This window comes from Agelaius phoeniceus, chromosome 19, assembly GCF_051311805.1.
Source record: "Agelaius phoeniceus isolate bAgePho1 chromosome 19, bAgePho1.hap1, whole genome shotgun sequence".
Lineage (NCBI taxonomy): Eukaryota > Metazoa > Chordata > Aves > Passeriformes > Icteridae > Agelaius > Agelaius phoeniceus.
In genome coordinates this window covers 9,671,041-9,694,020 of record NC_135283.1, presented here as the reverse complement: position 1 = coordinate 9,694,020, position 22,980 = coordinate 9,671,041, and the positions used below count along the sequence as shown (strand labels likewise).

The window sequence follows — 22,980 nt, the reverse complement described above, 5'->3', positions numbered from 1 at the left end:
TATTTTACTAAAATTATGATACAGATTTAAAAGGTAATGTTCTATGAAAGAATTTGCCAAAGATAAAAGAAGCTGAGACGTTGATAAAACAGTGATAAAATATATGAAGTTAAAATCCAAAGAAGTCTTTGATTTTTATTCACAGTGAAATAGGATTTACACTTCATTCTTGAGCTTTTTACATAGTTTGACTAGAAAGCATGCTGATGGTTTAAGGTCAACATCTAAACTTCAGCATAATTTAAAAAATAAGTTCAGATGCCCAGTCTTTCCCTAAAAAGTTCTGAAACTAGCATCTGTGAAACTCTAGAATTGTAAGAATTTTGTGTAATTATATTTGTGTTCTTTCACTGGTGACACTTCAGTTCAGTTCATTCCTTAAGTTTAATGAGCTTTCTTCTCTCAGGAGACTGATGTCTAGTTCCATAACAAGTATTTGATTTTTTATATTCTGTCCTTCTAGCTGCCCTACTTCATGAATGAGCTGACTCTGACTGAGCTTGACATGGGGATAGCAGTGCCCAAGATCCTTCAAGCCTTCAAACCTTCTATTGATCACAGAGGTAAAATACAAAAATAGCAGGTGCTGGTATTACCTTTGTATCTGAGAACAGAATGTTGATCTGTTTATCTTGTGCATGTTTTAGGTACATGTAATATCAGCTTATTCTGAGATACTCAGGGGTCTTTATCTCAGGCTTGGTGTAAATGTAATTCTGTAAATATGGAACTGTGAACATGTCTTTCCATAGGAAATAATTACTGAACTAAACTAAAATTTGCATGCAACAGAGATGCAGACACTTATCTGATACTGTCAGGGACTGCAGAGGGCAAAGCACATCTCCTTGGGACAGATCTGATTCTGACCATAGCAGAAAACAGGTTTGTCTCTCCAAGAGAAGCTGCCCTGTTCTGAAAATAGGGATTCAGAAAATATAATTGTGATCACTTGGAAAGCAGGAATAGTGTTGTTTTGGAAATAAACTTCAAAATAGAGGATCATTTTATGTTCTTAATATTAAATACAGCTTTTTTTTAAAGCTGGATGACTTTCATACTGCTGCCTCATGAATTAGAACTGTTTGTTTTCTATTCCTTCTGGCTTGCACATGGTCACATATTTGAGGATGCTCATGTCACTTAAGTAGCCTTGCAAAAAGTAAAAACTTGGAATAATGCTTTTTAGCTTCAAAAGCATTTATTCTACATGTTGAGGAGAGCTAGATGCCATCTAAGATGTAATCAGAGCAGGTTTTAATTTTAAATTTTATCAGAGTTTCTCCACTCAATGTGGAGAAATTTCTAATTGGCCTTAAGGGAAATATTTCCTTGGAAGACCTGGTGTGGTGTCACCTGACCTTTGCAAGAATACCAGATGCATGGACTTTAGGAGGAGATTGATAAAGTTTAATACTAAAACTTTGTGCCATTCAAATCACTGCCTAAAAGCATGAGGACAGTAAGTGCTCACCTTTCCCTCATAAATCTGAGCAAAGCAGACTTTGGGGAAATATTAAAATCTTCTTGGACATACATTAGTTAATGCTGCCTGTTGTATCCAAATGCTGTTGTTTGCCCTTATCAGCTTGAGACTTGCAACCCCGTGGGGAAAAGCCTTATCTATAAAACATTGGGTGTTCTGCTCTCAACTTTTCCAAAGATTATTTTCCACTGAGCTTTATAAACAAAGCGTGTTTGAAAAGAGCAAACTGTTTGGCTGTCATGAGGAACAAAATCTGTCTTTTTAAGAGAAATAAGAGTTGAATAGGTGGAATAAGCTGGAGTGCAGTCAGTATTTGGGGAACTAAAGCATATTGCTGCTTCTTGTCTTATGCTTCCTGTGTGGCACAGCAGGTTCTCCACAGTACTTAGGAAGTCCTCCAGTGTTCTCCATTAAGTGGTTGCACCATTGGTAGAAGTTTTATTTGGAGTTACAGAACAAAGGAAAACTTTTAAAAATCTTTGTGTGTGTGGCTTGTGGAGTGGTTTCATAGTTTCTTTTTAATCAGGATTCTTGTCAGTGTGTTTTCCTTTGTCTTGATTTAAACATTTTTTGAATTCTTTTCTCTGTTCTCATAACTTCAGTTGTAACCAAGGACTGTAGTTCTAAGTCATGAGATGGGATTTAGGAGCTGAACACTTGGCTTCAATTAATTGCTGAAACAGGAATGAGATCAATTAGTTCCTTTAGTTTCTTGTTCAGTTAAACTGTGACAAGCAAACATTTATGGTAGGCTTTCTAATCCTTTTAACTTCTTCCATACTGTTGAATGTGAACATGTGAACATATGTGTGAGCTCTTAGGGTTTTAAAGAGCTTGCAATGAGTCATTACTGGAATAACTTGTTCTCTTATTATACTTAAAAGGACATAAACAAGGGGATGATAATTGGAAATGCTTGTTTTCATAAGAATAAATGTATTTCTTGGTAAGTTGGCCTATGGGTAAATGGCTTAGTTTATTGGGAAATGTGGGGGAAAAAGCTCTATAGTTTCAGGGCACTATCCAGAATGAATGCTTCTGAGTTTCTGGGGTTTTTTTATTAGTAAGTGTTTGAGGCAGTCATTGGGGGTAGCCCTTTGTGAGGCTCTAAAGTGCAGTTACTAACTGTGATGTGCTTTGTTTCATCAATACTTCTTTTTACCAGTGCTCGATTACAAAGAAAATACATTTTTTGTTATATGCCTTCTCTAATGAGCTAAATTTGTTTACAGACAATGTTAGAAAAAAAGTCTTGTTTCTTTTAATACAGTCCTGCTTGGGTGACAGCATATGCTGTGGCTTTTACTGTAATTCTGTCAAGGCTAGGGAACCAGAAAACAGAATAAATTGTACCATCTGCCCAGTTCTTCACTCCCTCTCCCTCCCTTTTTCCCTCTGGAAAAAGTGTATGAACATTTTCTGGTCAGAAGGAATTTTCCCTCTCAGTAATGGCATCCTTTGCTTAATTTGATCTACTGTTAAAACTATATTGATGATTGAGTTCTGCTGACTCATTGATTGTCCAAAAAGTCTGTTGAGCTGTTTTCATGGTTTTTATGATCTTACTGATACTTTCCTACTCTAAAGAGAAAAAAAAAAACCCTTACAAGCTTGTGTTTGAGTTCCTGTGTTTGGTTTTTAGAACAGTGTTAGAAAAAAATGTGATGGAAAAGAGTTATTTGGGTTATTAAAGCACCAGCTTGCCTTAATCCTGCTTCCTGCATGTAACCTCACAGGGTGCCAGGGACCAGGTCTTTGGGAGCTGCCTGTGTTTCTGTTACCACACGTGGGTGGGATTATGATAAGGATATGTTTCTGCAGAAAAGAAAACAATAGTTCTTTAACTGATAAAGTGTGACTTTCTAGAACAATAAAACACAAAGGGTAGTTACAATTTGTCCTGGTTTCAGTTTTATTCACCATTAATTGCTTCCAAATAAGTAAATAAAAGTGGAATGGGTTGATCTGCCAGGTACTGGTGAGGGAATGTTTTGTGCAGCTGCAATATCTGAAAAAGGAAGAAGTATAATCTGTGTTTATTGGCATCTGTTTTCTAACCTCCTGCTGCTTTGGTGCAGGGTATCACTTAAAAGGCTTGAGCTAATGTTAAGGTATTCCCAAGACAATTCTTTTGGAAATTGTAAAAAGCAATATTGCACAGACAATAGGATTTAACTTAATATTGCACGTCTAGAATTGTGTAAGTAATGACCCTGTTTACACTGAATCATAAAAGAGTGCCTGTAGCTCAGTTACTGAGGGAACCTTGTCATAGATCTTCAATAAACCACTGGCAAAACAAGGGGCAGCAGGTTGTGGTGTGAGAGAAGCAAATATTGCTCTGGGATTTCAAGTTGTGCTTCACTTGGACAGCGTCAGTGATGCAGAGGAGCGTCCCCGTTACTGCTTGGCTTGGAGCAATGCTGTAAATAGTTTTGAAGTGAATCCCTGATGGTATTCTATTTCCTTTATCTCATTTTACATCTCTTAAGAAGTTTAGGTGTGTGTAAATCACAGTATTTTTTTAGACCCTTAGCTGTACTCACCACTCTCTTTCAGTGTGGCTGGGATTTATATCTGGCTTTGTTCCATAGTGTGATCAGAAAGCTTGCTTTGTGATTGCTCTTCAAGTGACATTTTTTCTGTTGTTTATTATAGGACTTTGGGTTGATTTGGAAATGTCCTACAATGGATCTTTTCTAATGACCCTGGAGACCAAGATGAACTTGACCAAACTTGGTAAAGAGCCGCTTGGGGAGGCGTTGAAGGTTGGCGAGATCGGCAGGGAAGGGTAAGGGATGGCAATGGGGCTTTCATTGTGAAAAGCTGGGATTTTCCTTGTGTATTTGCAGCTCTGGCTCTGCAGTAGATTGAAAGGAGTTCTTGGGATGTTTCATACCAAGTGGATGTGGAATGTGGCTTTTCTGTGCAACTTTATTGTTTGGTCATGCTATTGATAATAATTTTAATAAAAGGCTTCTGTGGTATAATTGTTTTATATATATATATTTCAGTTGGGTTTTAAAATGTCCTATGACTAAAATTTAGTTTTGTCTTATGCTTGATTTAGGGTTTAGTCAGAAAAAACTCAAATACTGGAGATAAACACATGCAGAAATAGAGATAGACAGGTGTAACAGGCTACTGCAGCATGGTACAGCTGCAGCTGGAAACCATGGAGTAGTAAACAATTTGCAAGATAAACAGGCTCTAATTGTTATGTAAAGACCTTTTCAAAAGCTTTATTGCATTGTGGGAGTAATCACATCCCTGCTTTAGTCTCGATTTTTCCTCATAGCCACCTTCTGTTTGCCTGCTGTGCCTAAGTGAAATGCCTTATGTAGATTTTTCCAATTAGCAGACACCATACGTCACTTACCTCCTTTGTATTTGTGTTTTCCCTCTCATTTTGGCCATGTTTGAATGTCATCCATTGTCCATTTTTATTAACCTAGTGAGTGGCACCTATCAAATATCCATCCCTGGATGGATCCACTCCCAGCTCTGATGTCCAATTTTTTTTTTTTGATCTGTATTCTCTTTGTACCTAAATCTGCAGGCCCTAAACAGTAGGTAGTCTCTGATTTAATGTACAGCCACTGCCTACAAATCAAGAAAATGGTCTCTAAACCTGGCCATTTGTTTAGCTATGAACAAAATGGTATGGTCTTTCACAATTAAGATAGTAGATGCTTTGTATACTTATGTCATAGCTCTGACCATTTATTCTGAGATAGCTTGAAGTAATACTTGCAGCAGCACTCTATTTCAGTGCAGTCATGACAAGAAAATAAATGTGAAAAAAACTAATGGCTGAATGATCTCATACACTGGTAGAAATTCAGAGGATTTTAAACCGACCTAGATTCTCATTGTCACTGCTTGAAATAAATATTTCTGAATTTACATCACTATAACTGGTAGGTGTGAATTTTTCAAAATCTGCTTAATCCTGCCTGCCCTAAAAATGTGGGATAGAGGAGGAAATGTCTATACAAATCAAATTCTTGCTTTTCTTCCCCACCCCTTCAGGATTTTCTTTGTGTATTTTCATATCTGTTCAGTGCAGGAACAGCCTCAGAAATAATTAGTGAACACTCTGATTCATATTTAAAAATCAGGTTGCTGCTGGCTGAGCTATAGGCGCCCAGCAAGGCAGATTTAAGTGCCTGTAGCCAAGCAACCAGTTACTTGAAGGTATCAGCATTGACTGCATTGCTCCCTGCACAGGGCTGGGATGTTTCAAAGCTCAGGGCCAGGTAGCAGTTTTACATAAAGAACAATCTAATGTATTCTAGTTTGGATGAGGGTTTTTTTGTTGCTTGTTTTTTTTTTTTTTCCTTAAAATGAATATTAAATAAATTAAGGACTGAAAAGTATAGAACAGTTTGATTCTCATCTCTGCCTTCCAATGTGTTAGTTAATTTTAATTCTACTGGCTTTTTAAATTATCAGTTGAAAATTGCTGTGACAAATCAAATTACTCTGCATGTATTTTCATCCACGGTCACGTAGTCAGTAATGATGTGTGCTGGATGCTGAGCTCATTTCTGGCCCTTAGGAGCTCAGAACAAACCATCTCTTGAGATGCAGTAACCACAAAGTGGTGTGAGAAAGGCACCTACTCATCCAGAGAGAGGAGAGCTCTGGGGTGTAACTGTCTGTGGCTGTTGTCAGTGTAAAGCAAGACAAGTGGGTCACTGTTGCACTTGCTGTTTGAAATAGAAGTGAAGTGTGCTGAGACAGTCTGGTAATGCTGTCTTGCATGCCCTCTCAGGAAAATGCTGCTCTCAGAAAGAATAAGAAACTATTTAATTGCCAATTTTATAAAAGTAATACATTACAGATGCTGCTAAACAGGAGTTGAGGCAGAAGCAGGCAGGTTAACTCAAAGTTACTGCACCTTCTTAACCCATCAGTCCTTTTGGCTTTGTTGAACCACATAAAAACAAACTGACAAATGGCAATTCATAAAATATTGTGCAATCTTTACAGGAACAATACAGTAGCTCCAAAGTGATTTTTTTCTGCCAATGTTTGTGTCATATAAATGGTCCATTGTATACAGAGCTCCCTGAAATCTCACTCAAGCTTATTTATTGTTGCTTTGTTTAATGCGAGGAAATCCTCTGGTCTGAGCCACTTGGTGCTTGAGGCACTTCATAGGACCACTTCAACTAGGAAATAAAACACCTTGTAAGAAGGTGACACCTTTGAAAGACCTGAGAATGCCCTGAGCATTTGAGCTGGATGCTAAAGTGCACAGGAAAGAGAAGTGAGGTCACACCCTGGTGGAAAATGTGCAGTTTGAATCTGACCTGAAAACATGAATTTCTGTGAGGAGCAGCTCCAGCGTTGCTATTTGGGCCAGTGACAGGCAGCACCCAGCAGCACCCCCACATCCTCAGGGAGGTGGCTCAGTTTGGTTTGCTCCTTCACTCCTCTGCAGGTACAAAATGCTGCTCTGGATAGGAAGAGGTTTGCAGTTGTGATTCCACAGCCTGGGTAGGAAACACTTCAGTATGGACAGGTCCTGGGATTATTGCTCCAGTGGGGAAGGAGTCTTGTGCACTGTGAGCTGCACCTGAACTGTCCCTTTACATTAGGACTTCATGCAGTAACCACCAGTTTGTTCTGTGTACAGAATAACAGGCAGTGGCCTCAGTCCATGCCCTGTCTGAGGTTATTAATGCTTCAAATACATTTCCAAGAACACACACAAAGAAAGAAGGCACAGCTATAAAGTGTATTCTGAACATGCTGTAGAGTATTATATTCCTGGGTATAGTCCCTAGGGCTAGAGCCATATACTTTTCAAGGCTGTGTTGTGTAACTGTTTCAAGCTCTTGCATTCAGTAAAGATCTGTTAATTCTGAAGTGTATCCACTGTATCCTTCTCTCGTTTAAATCCGTTTAAAAGATTTGAAATTTTTCTTGTGACTGTGTACATAAAATCTTCCACAGTTCAAGTCTAGGAATTAGCCACTACTGTGTGGTATTGTGTACCCAAGGGCAACACTTGTTTATTACTTCACTTTTTTCCCCCATGACATTCAAACAAAATGGTTTGTCCAATCCTAATTCTGCTCAACTCATGAAAAACCGTGAGCAACAACAGAGATGCTTCCAAATGTATTTTGAATAATCTCCACATGTGATTTAAGTATGTAGAATACCACCCCCGTGCCAGCCTCTTTCATGAAGGATTATGTTCCACTGGGAAAAACAGATTTCTGTTTTGAAAGCTGGTTCTGCCAGACTGGCTTCAGAGTGGTTTTGGTTTTGTTCTTTTTAGATAACATTTATAATAGAGGGGAGGGGACAGTCCAGAAACCTGTAATGTCAGCCAAAGCTGTACAGCATGAATAGCTATTTAAGGATATTACATTTGACCTGGAAATTGCCTTGTTTCAGTTTCAGGCCAAGGGCGTATTGTCTTGCAGACAGCGATGAGGAATCCTCCAGCGCCGGCTCTTCGGAGGAAGATGATGCTCCTGAGCTGGCAGGAGAGAAGCAGCTGACCCCAGGAGGAGAAGGGTGAGCTGTTTGTTAATCCTTCCCTCCCCCACAGCTGATAGGTGGTGTGAGTGCTGTGATGCTCTCTGTCCCCCAGAATGGCAGAGTGTGAGGCTGTCCAAGCAGTGAAGCAGCCCCAGCTGCCCATTTCCAGGGCACAGGGCAGCAGAGGAGCCCTGTGCACCCCAGCCCTGCAGGGACTTGTCCCAGCTGCCCTGGGCACCCCCCTCCCATCCCTCCTCTGCTGGATTGCTGGGAGGCCAGAGAAGCTCTGGGGACCTTCCCCAGCGTGTCCTGCCTGGTAGCAGAGCCAAGAACAGGATTTTGTGTGAAATCTTGAAATTCTCTCTATGCAGTATTACCCCTGTGCTTATCCTGCTGATCCCTTATTGCTGGCGTTCTGTCACAGACACATTTTATGAAAAATCCTTTCTTTAGGATTCTTCTCTTGAGAAGCTGAGAAGCCTCAAAAACAAAATGTAACCAATGGTTATCTGCTGCTGTGGAATGAAACAGGTGCATCTGGGATTGGTCTCATGTAGTTGTTTCTAATTAATGGCCAATCACAGTCAGCTGGCTTGGACTCTCTGTCTGAGACACAAACCTTTGTTATTCATTCCTTTTCTATTCTTAGCTAGCATTCTGATGAAGTCTTTTCTTCTATTCTTTTACTACAGTGTTAATATAATATATACCATAAAATAATAAATCAGGCCTTCTGAAACAGAGTCAACATTTTTGTCTCTTCCCTCATCCTAAGACTCCTGCAAACACCTTCACATCGTTCCATTTTCTTTTCTTTAAGAAAACAACTGTTACTCAAGCTTGTTTTTCTTGCTTAGTTTCGTTGGTTTTTTTTTTTCCCTTGAGGATTTTGTGTGTCTGGGCTGTGCAATACTGCCCTCTGATGCTGTGCATGGATTTCAAAGAAAATTTCCCAACATCAGTGATGCCACATCATTCCTTGTTTTGGCTGTGGCTCTGATTTTTTGCTTTCTGCATCTGATTGCAATTATGCCATGCAATGAGAAAGCTGAATGTCTGAGCCCAGAATGTCTGAGACAGTCACAATGTTTTCTATGTCTGAACATATCCAAGTGATTCTTACAGTGAATATACCAGCAGACTCATGACTTATTCAAAATGTTCCAGAGAATTTTAGTATTTTACTCCTGAACACTTCTGAAAATTGTGTGAGGAGTTGTTTGAATTACTGCAATTGATGCATTTTGTATCTTCTCGAAATTCATGGATCATATAAAGAACTCTTTCAAGAGGACAAAGAGGGAGAATGAAGAATCTTAATGTAAAATACTGAAAAAAATTTCTTACACCTATTAAAAATCTGCATTGCTACCACTATAGAATCTGGTGGGAGAATAACTTCTTTCTCTGGGTAAAGATACAGCTAGTATAAAATCCCAAAGTCAAAATATATTTTCTCTTTTTTTATTTCACTGAACAGTTTTTGTCTTATGTTGTGCTAAGAACAAAACTGTAAAAGTTTGTGTAAGAATAATTTTATTTTTTTGCCCTGGATAAGAAAATGTCATTTCCTTAGGAAGGTTATCTCTGCTATGTAACACCAAGAGCCACAATTAGACATGATATAATGTGTGGAAAATACCAAATGTGCTATTTTTGGAGTATGTATTTCCAACATGAGATAGGAGTAAGAAAAAACATATTCAGCTCTTAAAGCATCTGTTTGAAAAGCCAGGAATGCTGTCTAACACAATTGCCAGGAAAAGCCCACTTTCTGCAGACATAGTTAACCATTTTTGGAATATCATTCCACCCACTGCCAAAACTGTTTTCCTCTTCGTTTTCAGCATACTTATACTTGTAAATGCTACAGTACTTTAAAATTAAAACATTTTTGTTCAGCACACACAGTTAAATAATCAGACACAATGGTTGGGCCTTCCATGCTGATGATTTGTGCACATCTTAATGTATCAGTGTCTCTACGGTTTTTTTGGAATGGTAATAAAGTTGTCACTTCTCATGCCATCTTGCTGGCATTCGTGATCTAAGTGTATTTGCAGTTTTAAAAATTGTTGTGTTTCCAGTGCCATCTGGGAAGGAGTGTTCAGACTGAACAGAGTTTCTGCCAAACACCTGTAGCTGACAGAATACAGCTGCTGGGTGCAGGCCCTAGGATGAACTGCTTGGCCACATATCTGTTCAGAATTTTTGTATCAAAAAACTTCAATGATTTAATAGAAGATCCATGTCTGTCTTAGCAAAGAATAATTTTCTTAGGTTTAAGAAAATTATCTTGATGTCCTTTTTCTATTCTCTATCTAAAGGTATGTTGGAGGACATCGGACAAGTAAAATCATGAGAATTGTGGATAAAATTACGAAGTCAAAATACTTTCAGAAAGCAACAGAGACTGAGTTTATTAAGAAAAAAATTGAAGAGGTCTCCAATACTCCATTGCTGCTAACAGTTGAAGTACAGGAGTGCAGAGGAACACTAGTGATTAACATTCCACCTCCACCCACTGACAGAATATGGTAAGAGGAGCTCAGAGCAGAGCTGGGCAATGTTTCAGGTGTGCTATGTGAGGGGTTGCAGCTAAGAAAAAAAAGTAAAGCCTGGCTCAAGTGTGTCGCCCTGGTTTTTTAAGATTTTCTAAGCCTTCTGATGTTGACATTCTTGTAGTGAACTTTCTCACACTCTATCTGTAAGTAACTCATTGTTTTGCATTCCTTTGTGGAGGAGGAGAAAGCTGATGGACTGTTGGTTTGTCCAGTGTCATTGGAGAGGTGGCACTGTCACCCTCCAATCCACTGTCACTTTTGGAAAACTATAAATGTTGGAGTCAGAAAATAAACTTCCCTTTTTTCTTCACCTTGAGAACAGCGGTGTGCGCTTGTGGCCTTTCGTGTCCTATAGCGACACAAGTGGGTTCTGGGCAAGGAGCAGTACAAATTAGTTGTAACTGAGGTAGGAACTGTTTACTAAGAGCTAATTGTTACAGGGTTAAGTGCTTATTTTGTTGGGGTGTCTGTAGTAAATCCTGCTCTGTGTTCTCTCCCCAGGTACGGCTTCCGAAGGCCTCCCTACCTGGAGTTAAAAGCGCGGCCAAAACTTGGCGAGAGAGAAGTGACTCTGGTTCATGTCACAGACTGGATAGCAAGGAAACTGGAACAGGAGTTCCAGGTGTGTTTCCTCTACACTCTCCTTTCATTGATGATAGTTTTGGGGTGTTTAATTTTCACATGTCCTCTATTTCATTTATCACTAGTCATGTCCTCCACTGCTCCCAGCCAGTGGGATGGATGTTGAGAGCTCAGCTGAAACTGACTGCTGGGATGGTCTCAAGACTCATATGTAGATCAGGATGGAAATCTGTTTTAGAGATAAAAATGATATTTCTTTGAAATAGGTACCATGGTAAAATTTGCAGTACTCAAATAAGAACATGGTCCTACATGTTCTTAATGATAAGGGGCCAAACTTTCACCCAAAATTAAGAACAGATAAGGCACTACTTCCTCTTACTGCTTCCTTTAAAGTAATTTTTAAAAAAATCATGTTGACCATAGTGCAAAAAGGAAGAAGCCCTCTCCAAATACATATAGGATAGGAATAGTAACCAGCTTGATTCTGGACCCCAAACTATACAATCAACCAGAAATCAAAATCAGTTATTTTACTGAAAGTACATTTTGAAAGTATATGGATGGGTAAGAGCTGAGAAAGCAGTTAGGAAAAGTTGGTGATGTTTCCTGTAGTCCCATTTTAATTGAATGAAATATGCAGAGATCTTAATACTTCTGAGTTTCATTTACAACTGTAACACAACAAAATGGTTTCAGTTAATGGGAACTGCACTGACTCAAACAATGCTGAGCTTGAGAACCTTTTCTCTGTAAATGTGTTGCATTTTTTAAACTAAAATTGGAAAACCAAGGTTTCAAGTGACATATGTAATGTAACTTCATTTCATTGCATCTTTTCCCCAGAAAATCTTTGTCATGCCAAACATGGATGATGTCTATATTCCTTTAATGCACTCAGCCATGGATCCCCGCTCCTCCACGTGCCCTCCTCAAGATCTGAGCACGGAGGCCTCTGATCAACCATGACATGTGAAGACTCTTGCAGTTTACAGTATTATAAAAGTTACTCTCATGGTTTTATAAACTGTGCTGTAGTTCTTGTCCTTAACTTGTGCCACTCTCCCCCCTCCCAAGGACTGCCTTTCCCCGTTCCTGTGTGCTCACTTGCCTGGTTATTGTTCCTGTGTACTTCAGCTACATGAAGTTCCATTCCATTAAGCTGTTGATTTATTTTTGTACTGGCTGCCATCAGGATTTTAACTGGGAGGCTGAGGTGACCTGTTCTTTGTGGGGAGGGAGGAGGAACTCAAATGTAACAGATCAAGGAGCTTGTTGATGCACCTTTTGTTCAGCTTGTTTTCATGCTATGTTAATGTGCATTAAAGCATTGAAAAGTTGTTTGGCAGCAAAGGAACTGCGTGCCAAATGGAAAAAATCCTAAATAAGGAATGAATTTATAAAACTGGAAGAATATTTTTCTTTCTCAGGCAGTTGGAGGTGTAGAATGAACTGTTTTATGTTCTTTCACTTCTGCAGTCAATAGCTTGTGTCAAGCAATCGAAATATGAAATGCTTTCAGGATAAAAGAATGTAAATTGGATGTATAGGTAATATTGTGATTCAATGTGCTGTATACACATTACTTTTTTCATACAGAACTTGTGCTTTTTTTGGGAAGCAATTAGCCATAAAACACACAACTATCAGTGAAGGTGGGACTGTCAGATTTTTGTAAGTGAGGAAAAAAATTGGTAAAGCCATGAGACCAAACCATAGCAAGCCGCCTTATAGTGAGGTACAATCACCTTGGTTCTGATTAATTCTGAATGTTTATAGAGACAGGAGCACACACACCAAGTGTCAACACTGCACATCTCCAGTAGTGACCTAACTGTGCATAGAGCCTCTTGCTGTGATGAAACACCCAGTTCTTTCTGACAGGAGTTTATTGCTGTGAGTCTTTTCCATTGCACTGTGTTTACACCCAAGGCATGGGCCTGGATCCTCAGTTACAGCCCCAGACACGACAGCACCTGCTGCTTGTGGAAGCAGCTGTGGCTGACAGATTTTGACCCCCATGCATTGGTTTCTTGGACTTTATGGCATAGGAATTCAAGCATTGCAGTTGTTTGAGCTGATCATGATTAAAGACTCTTTCTGCTAATTAGTGGCCAAAACTAAAGGGGAAGGGGGAACTGCTTTTTATTTGTCAGGTGTAATGAATCAAGGCTAAATATATGCAGTAAATTCAAGGTTTGAACACTACATATCCACTCCTTAACACTTAATATTTTTCTGATACTCAGTGTTGCCAACTGTTCATGGACGTCAGAAAATGTTTTCGTTTACAAAGAAGGTGAGTTTTGGCTCTCCTTTTATAACATGATTTTCTTTTTTTTTTTCAAAGTAATTTTTTAAGAAATTTTTTGTATGTTGTGTTGTCACATTTGATGTAAATCAAAATTTCCATGTATAACTTGATGATTTACCATCTCTAAACGAAGCTATTATATTGAAGGTTTTTTAAACAGCACCTTGCCTGAAACAAAAGCATTTAATATATTTAAAATTAATTCTATATTTGAACACCTATTTTGGTTACCTTTAATTGAAATATTAGTAGTTATATTTGTTACCTGAACTCCTCCTTGACCATTCCAGGCTGTGTATATTCTGGGGTTGCTGATTTTGTAGGCATTATTTGCCTTTCATGAAGTCTGCATGTCTTGTACGCAGGTCTTTTATATGAGTTAATTTCTATGTGCAATAACTAAAGTCAAAGGACTAGATGCACTAATGTGTAAACAGATTTAGACTTATTACACAAGATTGTCATACTGCACTTCATAAACTGTGGGTAACTACAATCTGCTTGCTTTGTTTTATTAAATAAATTTATCCCATGTCAAACAAATCAGTAAATTTTATTTCTACAGCATTAATCTAGTATCTAGTCCAAGTTGTTTCAAAAACTTTATTAGAAAGGCAGCTTCCTAATATGAGTGTGCCCTTAGTTTTGCAGACTTTTCTACTGCCCAAGTTCATCACAGCAGCTAGTATTCATATGAGGAATATGCTCGAAGAACATGTTTGCATACCTGGTAAAACTGTGAAAGGATTACCAGCAGTTACAAAACAGCTGCCATGCATCCACTTCTGCGACCTTTACGAGCCCCTGGGAGCTCAATGATCCCTTACAGTCAGGCTAGGCTCTGCCCGATTCCTGTATGTGTGGTCTTGTGTGGTTACAGGTCTTTTGTACTGACAGAACGTGCTGTATCTCCCCCTGTTGGCATGTATGAGAGAGTACCCCCTTAAGAAGCCGCAGCTCAGTCACGGCAGTTTTTTAAGGTGTTTTGCACCACGTGCATAATGACGCCCAGCCCTGGTTTCATTTCTCCTGCCTCCAAGCTGGTTCACCCAGCTCCTCTACTCCTGCAAGAGCTCCGCAGGAATCCCAGGGCTTTTGTTCCGTTTTTAAAATCCTTTTTACAACTAAACCCTGAACTACTGAAGGAAAGCTGCAGCCGTTGCCTCGGCGGGTTCAGTCGCATTGCACCGCGGTAGTGACCCGGCTCTGCTTGGGCATGGCACCGCCCTCCGGCCGGAACGGGCTCCCCATGCAGGAGGACGGGCAGCAGGATCCGCAGGCCCCGCGCCCTCCGCCGCTGTGTCCCCGCGAGGGTGACACGCACTCGCGAACAAATGTCACTTGCTTTTAAAAGCGCCGCCCGGGTCGGGCCGAGCAGCACCAGTTATGAACAAGCGCTTCGCTGTAGCACCGCTGCTTGGCCGGCGGCGCCAGGCGGGCACCGCCGGGTCAAAGGCAGTGCGGCACGCGCGGAAGAACCAGCCGGACACGCTCTGAGTGACACAAGCTTTATTTACCGCCGCTCCCGGCCGCCGGCCGCCGCAAGGGACCTGCAAAACACCGAGAATAAAGGGGAGGTTATTGATGCCCTACACCCCGGCCGCCCCGCAGGGTGGAGGCAGCCGGGGCGCTCAGAAGTAGTTTTGCTTCACGTATATCAGCAGTCTAACACGTGTCAAGAGACATCACCGCGGCCCGGCCTCACCGCCCCCCCACCCGCCCCACTCCGCTCCTGCCGCTGCACTCACCTCGCTGGCTACGCAGAGAGAAGGACCCACAATTCGCCGCGCTGTATTTTATAGAGAGCCTAGCCCCGCCCTCCTCGTCTTGCCCAATAGGATTGGAATCCAGGGTCACGTGCTGATCTTGTTGCTCTTGCGCGCGAGGGTGGGCGGAGCCGCGTGAGGGCAGCGGGCGGGGCGGCACAGGGAGGTCAAGCGCGGGGTCTGAGGGGGCGCGGTGGTTTCGTGTCGCCCCCCACCGTGTGAGGGACTTTTTTGCCTTTTCAGGAACAGTAGTACTCTTCTCTTTCTAGTTTGCTCTAGCGCTTTGTTGCTGTGAAGAATAAGGCTCAGTATTAAAAATATAAAAGCTGAGGCCCCGGCAGAGTGGGTGCTGAGGTGGCTCCTGAGGGGAGCAGCTGGGAGCTGAGGGTGCTCACCGACACCCGGCTCCCCTCCTACCTCAGCCGGTTTTATTTTATTTATTTTTTGTAAATCTCCTGTGAGGCCATGGGAGACACTAGCGTGAAATAACTCCAGCTTGGATCTCACGCACTACAGCATTTATGCAGCAACTGATAAATTCCTCCTCTAATGTAGCAGCGTGCTGCTGCCATGGCACACACAGTGTGTTTAGGGATTTGCTTGCTCTCACACGGCACAAATATTTAAAAGTCAAGGCCCCATAAAGTAGCGCATTAGAGAACTGGAATCACGGTGTGGTTTGTAGCTCCAGTATATTTTTATGTATTCAGACTTAGAGGTCAGGTCGTCATTTGGACAAGGCTCTGAGGCATTGGGATTGCTGGGGTGTCCTGAGCAGGAGTTGAACTTGATGATCCTCAGTCCCTTCCAGGGCAGGATATTCTGTGATTCTGGGTGATTATTACATCTCCTGCCCACCATCAAAGGCAGCTCACTGTGGGAGCTCGTGTGTGCATATGGCATGCCCAGAACTCCGTGTGCCCTGCAGCTCCATTAGTGATATCACCATTAAAAAGCAAACAATATGTACAAGGACAAAGTGGCTTTGTTATATAAATAGGTGGCTGAACGCTGGGCCTTTGCCAGGCACTCTAAATTTACTCTCTTCTGTTTGAAGCTTCTTCCATCTGGTTCAATACTTTTTGTGTTTATTTTTATCTGTTCAGAGGAGCCTGGACCAGTCTTTTGGTTCAAAGGGGCATGTAGGGGCTTTTTTTTTTTGGCATTTATTGAAGGCCTTGCAAGGCCCAGGGTTAACTAAGTCTGTCTAAGGCAGGAGCTATGCCAAATACATTTGGCATGATCTGTTCTGAAAATACAAAATCCGTAGGAAAACAAGAATCACAGAGTCATCAAGGTTGGAAGAGACCTTTAAGATCATCAAATCCAGCTGTCTACCCAGCACTGCCACTGTAGCCCCCAAACCATTAAATATCACCCAGTGGCAGATCCAGATGCCTCAAACACCTCCAGGTACGGTGACTCCATTATTTCCCTCGGGCAGCCCCTTCCAGTGCCTGACCACCCAGTTATTCCGGGCAGGGTGGTGCCGGGGGAGGGAGGCGACTGGCTGGTGCTGCCTGGATTTGGGTATTTTTTTATAAAAACAAAGCAGCAGTAGCCAGCTGCCACCGCACCCCGCGGCTCCCCATGGGGCTGCCAGCCGAGCCCCGGCGCCGGGTCGGTCGGGGCTCACACGAACGGGGAGGCTCCGGCAGCGGCGCGAACCCGCGGAACATCTCTGGCCGCCCCCGGGCCCGGGCCGGCGGCTGCCCGGGCGGTCCCTGAGCGCGGTGCCCGGCGCGGCCCGTCCGCCCGCGGTGACGTGCGTGTCCCGGCCGGGCGGTCCCTGAGCCCGCCCCGCCCGCCGCGGGGAGCGCCGGACGCGCCGCTCCGGAGGCAGCGCCGTGCGGGGGGGAGCGGCCCCGCGGTGCAGCTATGGAGCCGCTCCGCCGCCTCCTCCTCAGCCTGGCCGCGCTGCTGCTGCTGCTGCTGCTCCCGCTCCCGCCGAGGCTCGCGGTAAGCCCGGGCCCGCTGGGCCGGAGAACGGCAGGGGCAGCCGGGGCACGGGGAGGGCCGCGGGAGGAGAGCTGGGGGGGTCCCGCCGGGGTTAGCGAAGGTTTGCCGGGGGTGCCCGCAGCCCGGCGGTGCCCGCAGAGCCAGCACACCTCCTGCCCACTTCGCTAACGCCGTGTGCCCCTGTGTGCGCAGGCAGCCCTGAGGGACTGCAGCCCCACAGGCTGTCCCAGCCCACAGAGCTGTACCTGCAGCTGAGCCCTACCTGGCATGTCACCTGGACGTGTATATCATAATCCTCGCAATATGAAAATAACAGTTCATTTCCCACGAGACAGTTGTAAAAAGTAGCACAGAAAAACTTTTGAAACAGTAGTACAAAGAAACTTTTGTAAACTGAAACTATGTAGATGTGTCGGGAACCAGTGAGACATACTAGAAAGTCTGCTCTGTCCCTTAATCAGTATGGGGTTTTGTTTTTTTTCTGGAAAAAAACCCATACATTGTATTGATATGTATTGAAAACCAAATACGTGTGACTGCCTACATACCTTCTATACCGTCTTGGCATTTTGATCATTCTGTTTCCAGAGCAAATGCAGCAATATACATTAACATACATGTGGTTGGTTGGGATCCAAATCCACAGTTTTAAATTCCAAGGTGGAAGACAAAGTGCACGAGTCACTGCCCTACGAAACCTCTTAAGAAATAACCAGGTTGGTTATAAGGTATTGCAATAGGTGGAGCAATAAAAGTGCATGGAATAGGGAAACTGGTGCAAAGCAGATGGAGTGCTGAGCAGATTATTTTTACAGAGGTAATAATTTTAAACAGTGTACTTTACAGTGCTGTGTGTGTACTCAGATGGATAGCTAACTTCAAATATTCACTTCTGAAAGGTGTGCTTGTTAGCAGGTTCTCCAGATCAGGAGACAATGAAAAGGCCATCTGGCATTCACTGTTTCCATTATAGTCACATGTAGCACAAGAAAGCTTTAGGTTCTGTTCTTTGATGGATTGTTCATTGTTACCTGAAAAAGCTGCTGTAATATATGGGGTTCTAGTTCAGGTTAAGCAAAGCTGAAGGTTTTGGTTTTCACCTGCGATATAATAACTCCACTCCCCTTCTTTAGAAGTAAAGTAAACACATTAGCAGTTAAGCTGGCAACATACCTAGTCTTGTTACTTCATTAGGAAACTGGGAAAAATTAATGCAGGCTGTCAACAAAAATTACTTTACAATCTTTATTGTAGAGTGCTAATGTGTTTGTCTTAGACTGGCCTGTAAGGCTGGACTAAGGTCTTCTCAGGTGCTCACAGGTTTGGGTTTCAGATTTTGCAAGGAAAATACTGATTTGCAACTCACTGAGTTTTAAAAACAGCCCTGAATAAAAACATTAAGAAATATTTTTAAATACCTAAAATAGTTTTGAAATCAACAGATTATTGCTAAATTTTATATAATTTTACTTGCATAATCACAAGAGACTGGACTCATATCCTGGTAGAATTCAGCCCATCTTTTCTCTAGATTTCCCTTTTCCCTTGGTTTCCCTGCTCTGCCATCTCACCTCAGATCAGTGTCTGAGTTCTCCATTTCTGTTCCTTTTCTTGGCTCTTACCCTGGTCTTTTTGCTCTGCAAGCTGTAGATCCTCACCATGACCTCCAAGTTGAAATCTATTCTGTAGTTCAGGTGCTTTTTGGAATTAGTTTTCATTCCTGTGAACTTAGTCCCAGTCATCTCACCTGTGAATAACCCATTTAACTGTGGAGGCTTATTTAAAACTATTCATGTCACTTGAATAATGAACTCCCATGAGAAAGACTGGCATACAATTTCAGTGTTGAGGTAACTTGAAAACATGAGGTTGCCTAAAGATTTTGCAGATTGTTTTTTCTGTAGATTTCTTTTAAGAGTAGTGGTGGTGATCTGCTGTTCTGTAAATTCTTTGGCTGATAAATGTACTCTTTGTTACCTAATATCCCACCTCTAATATTGCTTTTTTAGTTTGTATAAGTTCATAAAGGTCTTCCTTTCCTGACTCTTCTTTACAGACAGGAAAATGCTGTTTTTGCTGTTTGGGTGACACAGTTTACAGCTCTTGGAACTGCCCTCCAATGAATGGGAGCACATTAAAAAGGTGAAATCTCAGATAGAACAATGAGAAATGCAGTAGAGCTGTCAGTAAATTACTGTTGCCATCAATATTATACAGTAATGATTTACAGCTCTCTTTAGAATGAGAAATCCCTTGTTTTTATGAGCCCTGGGATGTTCCCAACTGTGTTTGTTTGTGGAGTCAGTGCAACTGAAGAATACCAACGTCTCTGGGATTAAAGTGGCATTTGGAGCATGGCTCTGTCCCCTCCTGCAGCCGGTGGGACGGGTTTCAGTGCTGGCTTACACCGTGTAGGCAGCACCTGACATGGAAAAAGCCCGGCCTCAGCCAGGTGTTGTTTCTTCTGGTGTGTTCTTTATCTCAGCATGAGGTGTTTGGCCAGAGAACTGATAGGTGTGAAAACCCATGTGAGACAGCAGAAGGTTTACAGAGGACATATTCAAGCACTGAGTTAATTAATATTTTTTTGAGTTGCAGATCTCCTTAGTTGCTCAAAAAATAGTATAATAGGGTTTAGAGGTTTTTTTGGTGGGGGAAGGAAATGTATATTTGTCTTGCACACCTAAATTATCATGGACAACTCTGTCCTGGAGTATAATTTGATGTGTTCATAACTCTGCTGTCATTTGGGTTGTTGGTGTTCTTGTGGCTATTGAAATACATTTGGGTTCTATACAGAGAATCAAATGTGAAAGCTCAGCTGGTGAGACCACTCCAAGGTGAGTCCAGGCAGGAACAGTTGGAGTGGATCTCCTGTACTGCTCAGTTTTTCCATTGCATGGAGGGGTGGGTGTATGAATGGGTGTATGGATGAGAACTCACTGAACTGGGTTACAGCGTGATGAGAAATGCCTAACAAAGATATGTTAGAATTCAGTTAAAGATTAAAAGATCTGCAGATTTGATTTCACTTTCTAAAGAAGATAAAACATATTTTTGTCAACTCTCTTTCGTATCTTAACTTCATTATTAGTTATACTGGAAAACTCCCCCCAGTAGTTTACTGAATTTTACAAAGACTTTCTTCATGGCCTGGTGTTCTCATGCACAGGGAGTTTTAGCCTGTAGCCTGGCAGTGTAATGAGATAGCTGTCAAAACCAGGGTAATGATTCACAGGCTATCTGTGATGAATATGCCAAGTGCTTGCAGTGTGTGCTAATGTCTAAAAATATTTTGCTTTGCGTCCTTATTGGTTTAGCAGCTGTGGTTCCAGTAGCATCAATTATGGTATAGGCCTTTTGTTCTTGTGAGGATAGTGTCTGGTGCTGTCAGTGCTGAGGCTGGTTTTTAATAGTTTTTGAGTAAAATGGGAATGCACAGCCTGATGTTTATGAGGCTAAGTATGGAGTGAGGAATATCAGGTTGGTTTTTTTTTTCCTTGAGTGATAATTTGTATCTTGTCAACATTTTGGTTTGGTAAGCCAGGCATTATCCAAGGCATTAGAGGTCTGTTATAGTTAGCACAGCATCCATCATTTATCATCCATCCAACACATTAAGTTTGGTGCATATGTATTCCTACTTCAGACTCAGAAAAGAAAATTATTTCCCTGCTAAGACATGGCACGGTTTTCTTTACTAGTGAGCACACAACTATTTCTATGAAATCAGTAACAGCTCTTGAAATCAGCACACACTGTCACCCATCCGGGCTCACTGGGAAGTGTTTTCCTGTTCTTTATTCATACTTGAAGAACCTCTTGTGGTATCACCCCCACAGCAAAATGTATTTCTAGTTTGCAGAGCTGTGACCTCAAGGAGCTCAGTGGCCTGGTTGTCTGTCTGCTTGTCCCACTGACTTCAGTGTGATTTGTGCCTTCCTGGTGGCCTTCGGTTCAAAAATGGTGGTTTTAAGCACATGAATTAATAAAAAAATTATTGCCATGGGAATCTGTTTTCTTCTAACACAATAAAACAAACTAAGCCATAGCTTTGCTAACCCTTAGAAAAATCGGAGCTATTGGGGTGAAAGAAGATGTTCTCACCCTTGACACTGAAGTGCACCACACACACACCAGAACTTGTTCTACAGCTTTCACTGACCTTCACTTGACTGCCAGGTCCTTCAGAATTGTTTTGAGTCATTTTGTTACTTGGATTTCTAAAACATTTTATCTAAAGATATGGTAGATCTGGACTGAGGGGAAGATTCTTATGGGAGACCTTAACTAGTATATATCATTTCTTTTTCTCTTAGATAGTATATTTCTATTCTAGCTTAAAAATGCTGGTTTCTGCTTAGTCACAAATTTTAGACTGTTATGGGTTATTAGCAGTCAGCTTTAAAACTTTTGTCATATTTGAATCCAATGAGAGCTTGAAATTTTCTCTTTTGAATTATTAAAATTAATTCTAAAGCAGTACCCGTGTAATTTCAAATTATGGTAAATTGTTAACCTTTTATCACTGTTGATGTGGAAGATTGTTATGAGTACAGACTGTCAAGGCAGAGAAGCTCTTACTGAATTCCAAAGAGGGTAGGTGTTAAAATAGATGTTGCAATTTTAGATGAAATGAAAGAAGGAACCAAACCAGGTTTTCCTTCCGTCTCATTTTCTTTGTTCACTAAATGAAGTTATTTTTGCTTAGTTGCTTCATGTCCTGACATATTTTTCTTGGAGTCAGTTGATGTATCTTCCTAGAAATAGAACTGCAATATGAGGTAAAAGTCTCTTAAGAATTTGCATTGCATCACAACAGTTGGGACCTCACCCTTGCAGGGAGGGAGGACAGGATCTGTGTTATTATAGAGTCTGTCTCTGCACTGAGATTATGATGTCTTTCTGTGGTGGAGAAAGCTCTTACATATTTCACAGAAAAATGAAAGCAGGTGTGTCTTGTACATACAGATTTTTATAATTTTTGTAGTTTTTAATTGCAGTGTTTATCCCAGGCTTTAATTAATCCATTAATAAATTAATTACAAAGCTTTGTGTTCAAAATAAAATCTATTCAATATTTGCAACTTTGATACTTCAGTCTCTAGCCACTGATAAAAGTCACAAATAAAACCAAGAGAAAGTATTTTTAATTTTTCAGTCTGGGTGAAACACAAGTAATTATTTAAATAATCTGTTCAATTTTCTATCACTTGATAAAATTTCAAAGAATAAAGCCTTGTTTCCATATTATACTAACTCCCTAGCCTTCCCCAAGTGATTACTGTAGATGCTGAGCAAAATAAATGAGCAATATTGCATAGCAAAATCTCCAGAGTCATTGGGATTTTTTAAAATTTACGTCAAATGCTCCACCAGGGTCAGTGTGCTACTGAGCTGGGTAATGTCAACTGCATGGTATCATGTGCTTTGAAAATTATGAGTGAATGGATGATTTTAATAATGGCATTTTATGTATTTCATCTGTGTTCAAATACAAATTTAGAAGTAAGGGAAGAACTAATGAAATCTGCCCTATATTCAGTCTTTCCCCCAAAGGAGATGTTATCTTCAACACACAGGGTTGCAGTGACCACATCAATGTGACTTTGATAGCTGAATATAAGAAAGCCCTTCAGAAGAAGTGAAACTTAAACACAGACCTGAGCTGGTGGGGGGAAGGGCTTTGAGGAAGACCATCAGAAAAGCTGTGACTTTTACAGGGAGATGATGCATGTGGCAGGATCTCCTCATCACAGGAACCCCAGGGCTGCAGTGCTGGTTTCTCTCCCAGGGAGCAGAACTGGG

General features: G+C 41.4%; 2 protein-coding genes and 2 non-coding genes across 5 annotated transcripts in view; 2 read left to right on the top strand and 2 right to left on the bottom strand.

Annotated features, from left to right (window-relative positions):
• TEX2 (testis expressed 2) overlaps positions 1–13,990 on the top strand; it is a 46,313-nt gene extending 32,323 nt beyond the window's left edge. For both annotated transcript variants that reach the window (XM_054645016.2, XM_054645017.2), the window contains exons 7-12: positions 464–563; positions 4,145–4,277; positions 7,901–8,023; positions 10,315–10,524; positions 11,053–11,173; positions 11,980–13,990. In XM_054645016.2, coding sequence (XP_054500991.2) covers positions 464–563; positions 4,145–4,277; positions 7,901–8,023; positions 10,315–10,524; positions 11,053–11,173; positions 11,980–12,102 — 810 coding nt within the window. In that variant the 3' untranslated portion in view covers positions 12,103–13,990. The remainder of the gene's footprint in view (positions 1–463; positions 564–4,144; positions 4,278–7,900; positions 8,024–10,314; positions 10,525–11,052; positions 11,174–11,979) is intronic.
• A 789-nt stretch (positions 13,991–14,779) lies between these two features.
• LOC129128259 (small nucleolar RNA SNORA76) lies at positions 14,780–14,909 on the bottom strand. Its single transcript, XR_008535260.1, has one exon. It is a non-coding gene; the product is annotated as a small nucleolar RNA SNORA76 (small nucleolar RNA).
• A 167-nt stretch (positions 14,910–15,076) lies between these two features.
• On the bottom strand, positions 15,077–15,139 carry LOC129128256 (small nucleolar RNA SNORD104). The gene has a single exon (XR_008535258.1). It is a non-coding gene; the product is annotated as a small nucleolar RNA SNORD104 (small nucleolar RNA).
• Positions 15,140–17,016: 1,877 nt separating this feature from the next.
• Positions 17,017–22,980, top strand: part of ERN1 (endoplasmic reticulum to nucleus signaling 1) — a 32,865-nt gene continuing 26,901 nt past the window's right edge. Inside the window, exon 1 of the mRNA XM_054644792.2 lies at positions 17,017–17,172. Coding sequence (XP_054500767.2) covers positions 17,092–17,172 — 81 coding nt within the window. The 5' untranslated portion in view covers positions 17,017–17,091. The remainder of the gene's footprint in view (positions 17,173–22,980) is intronic.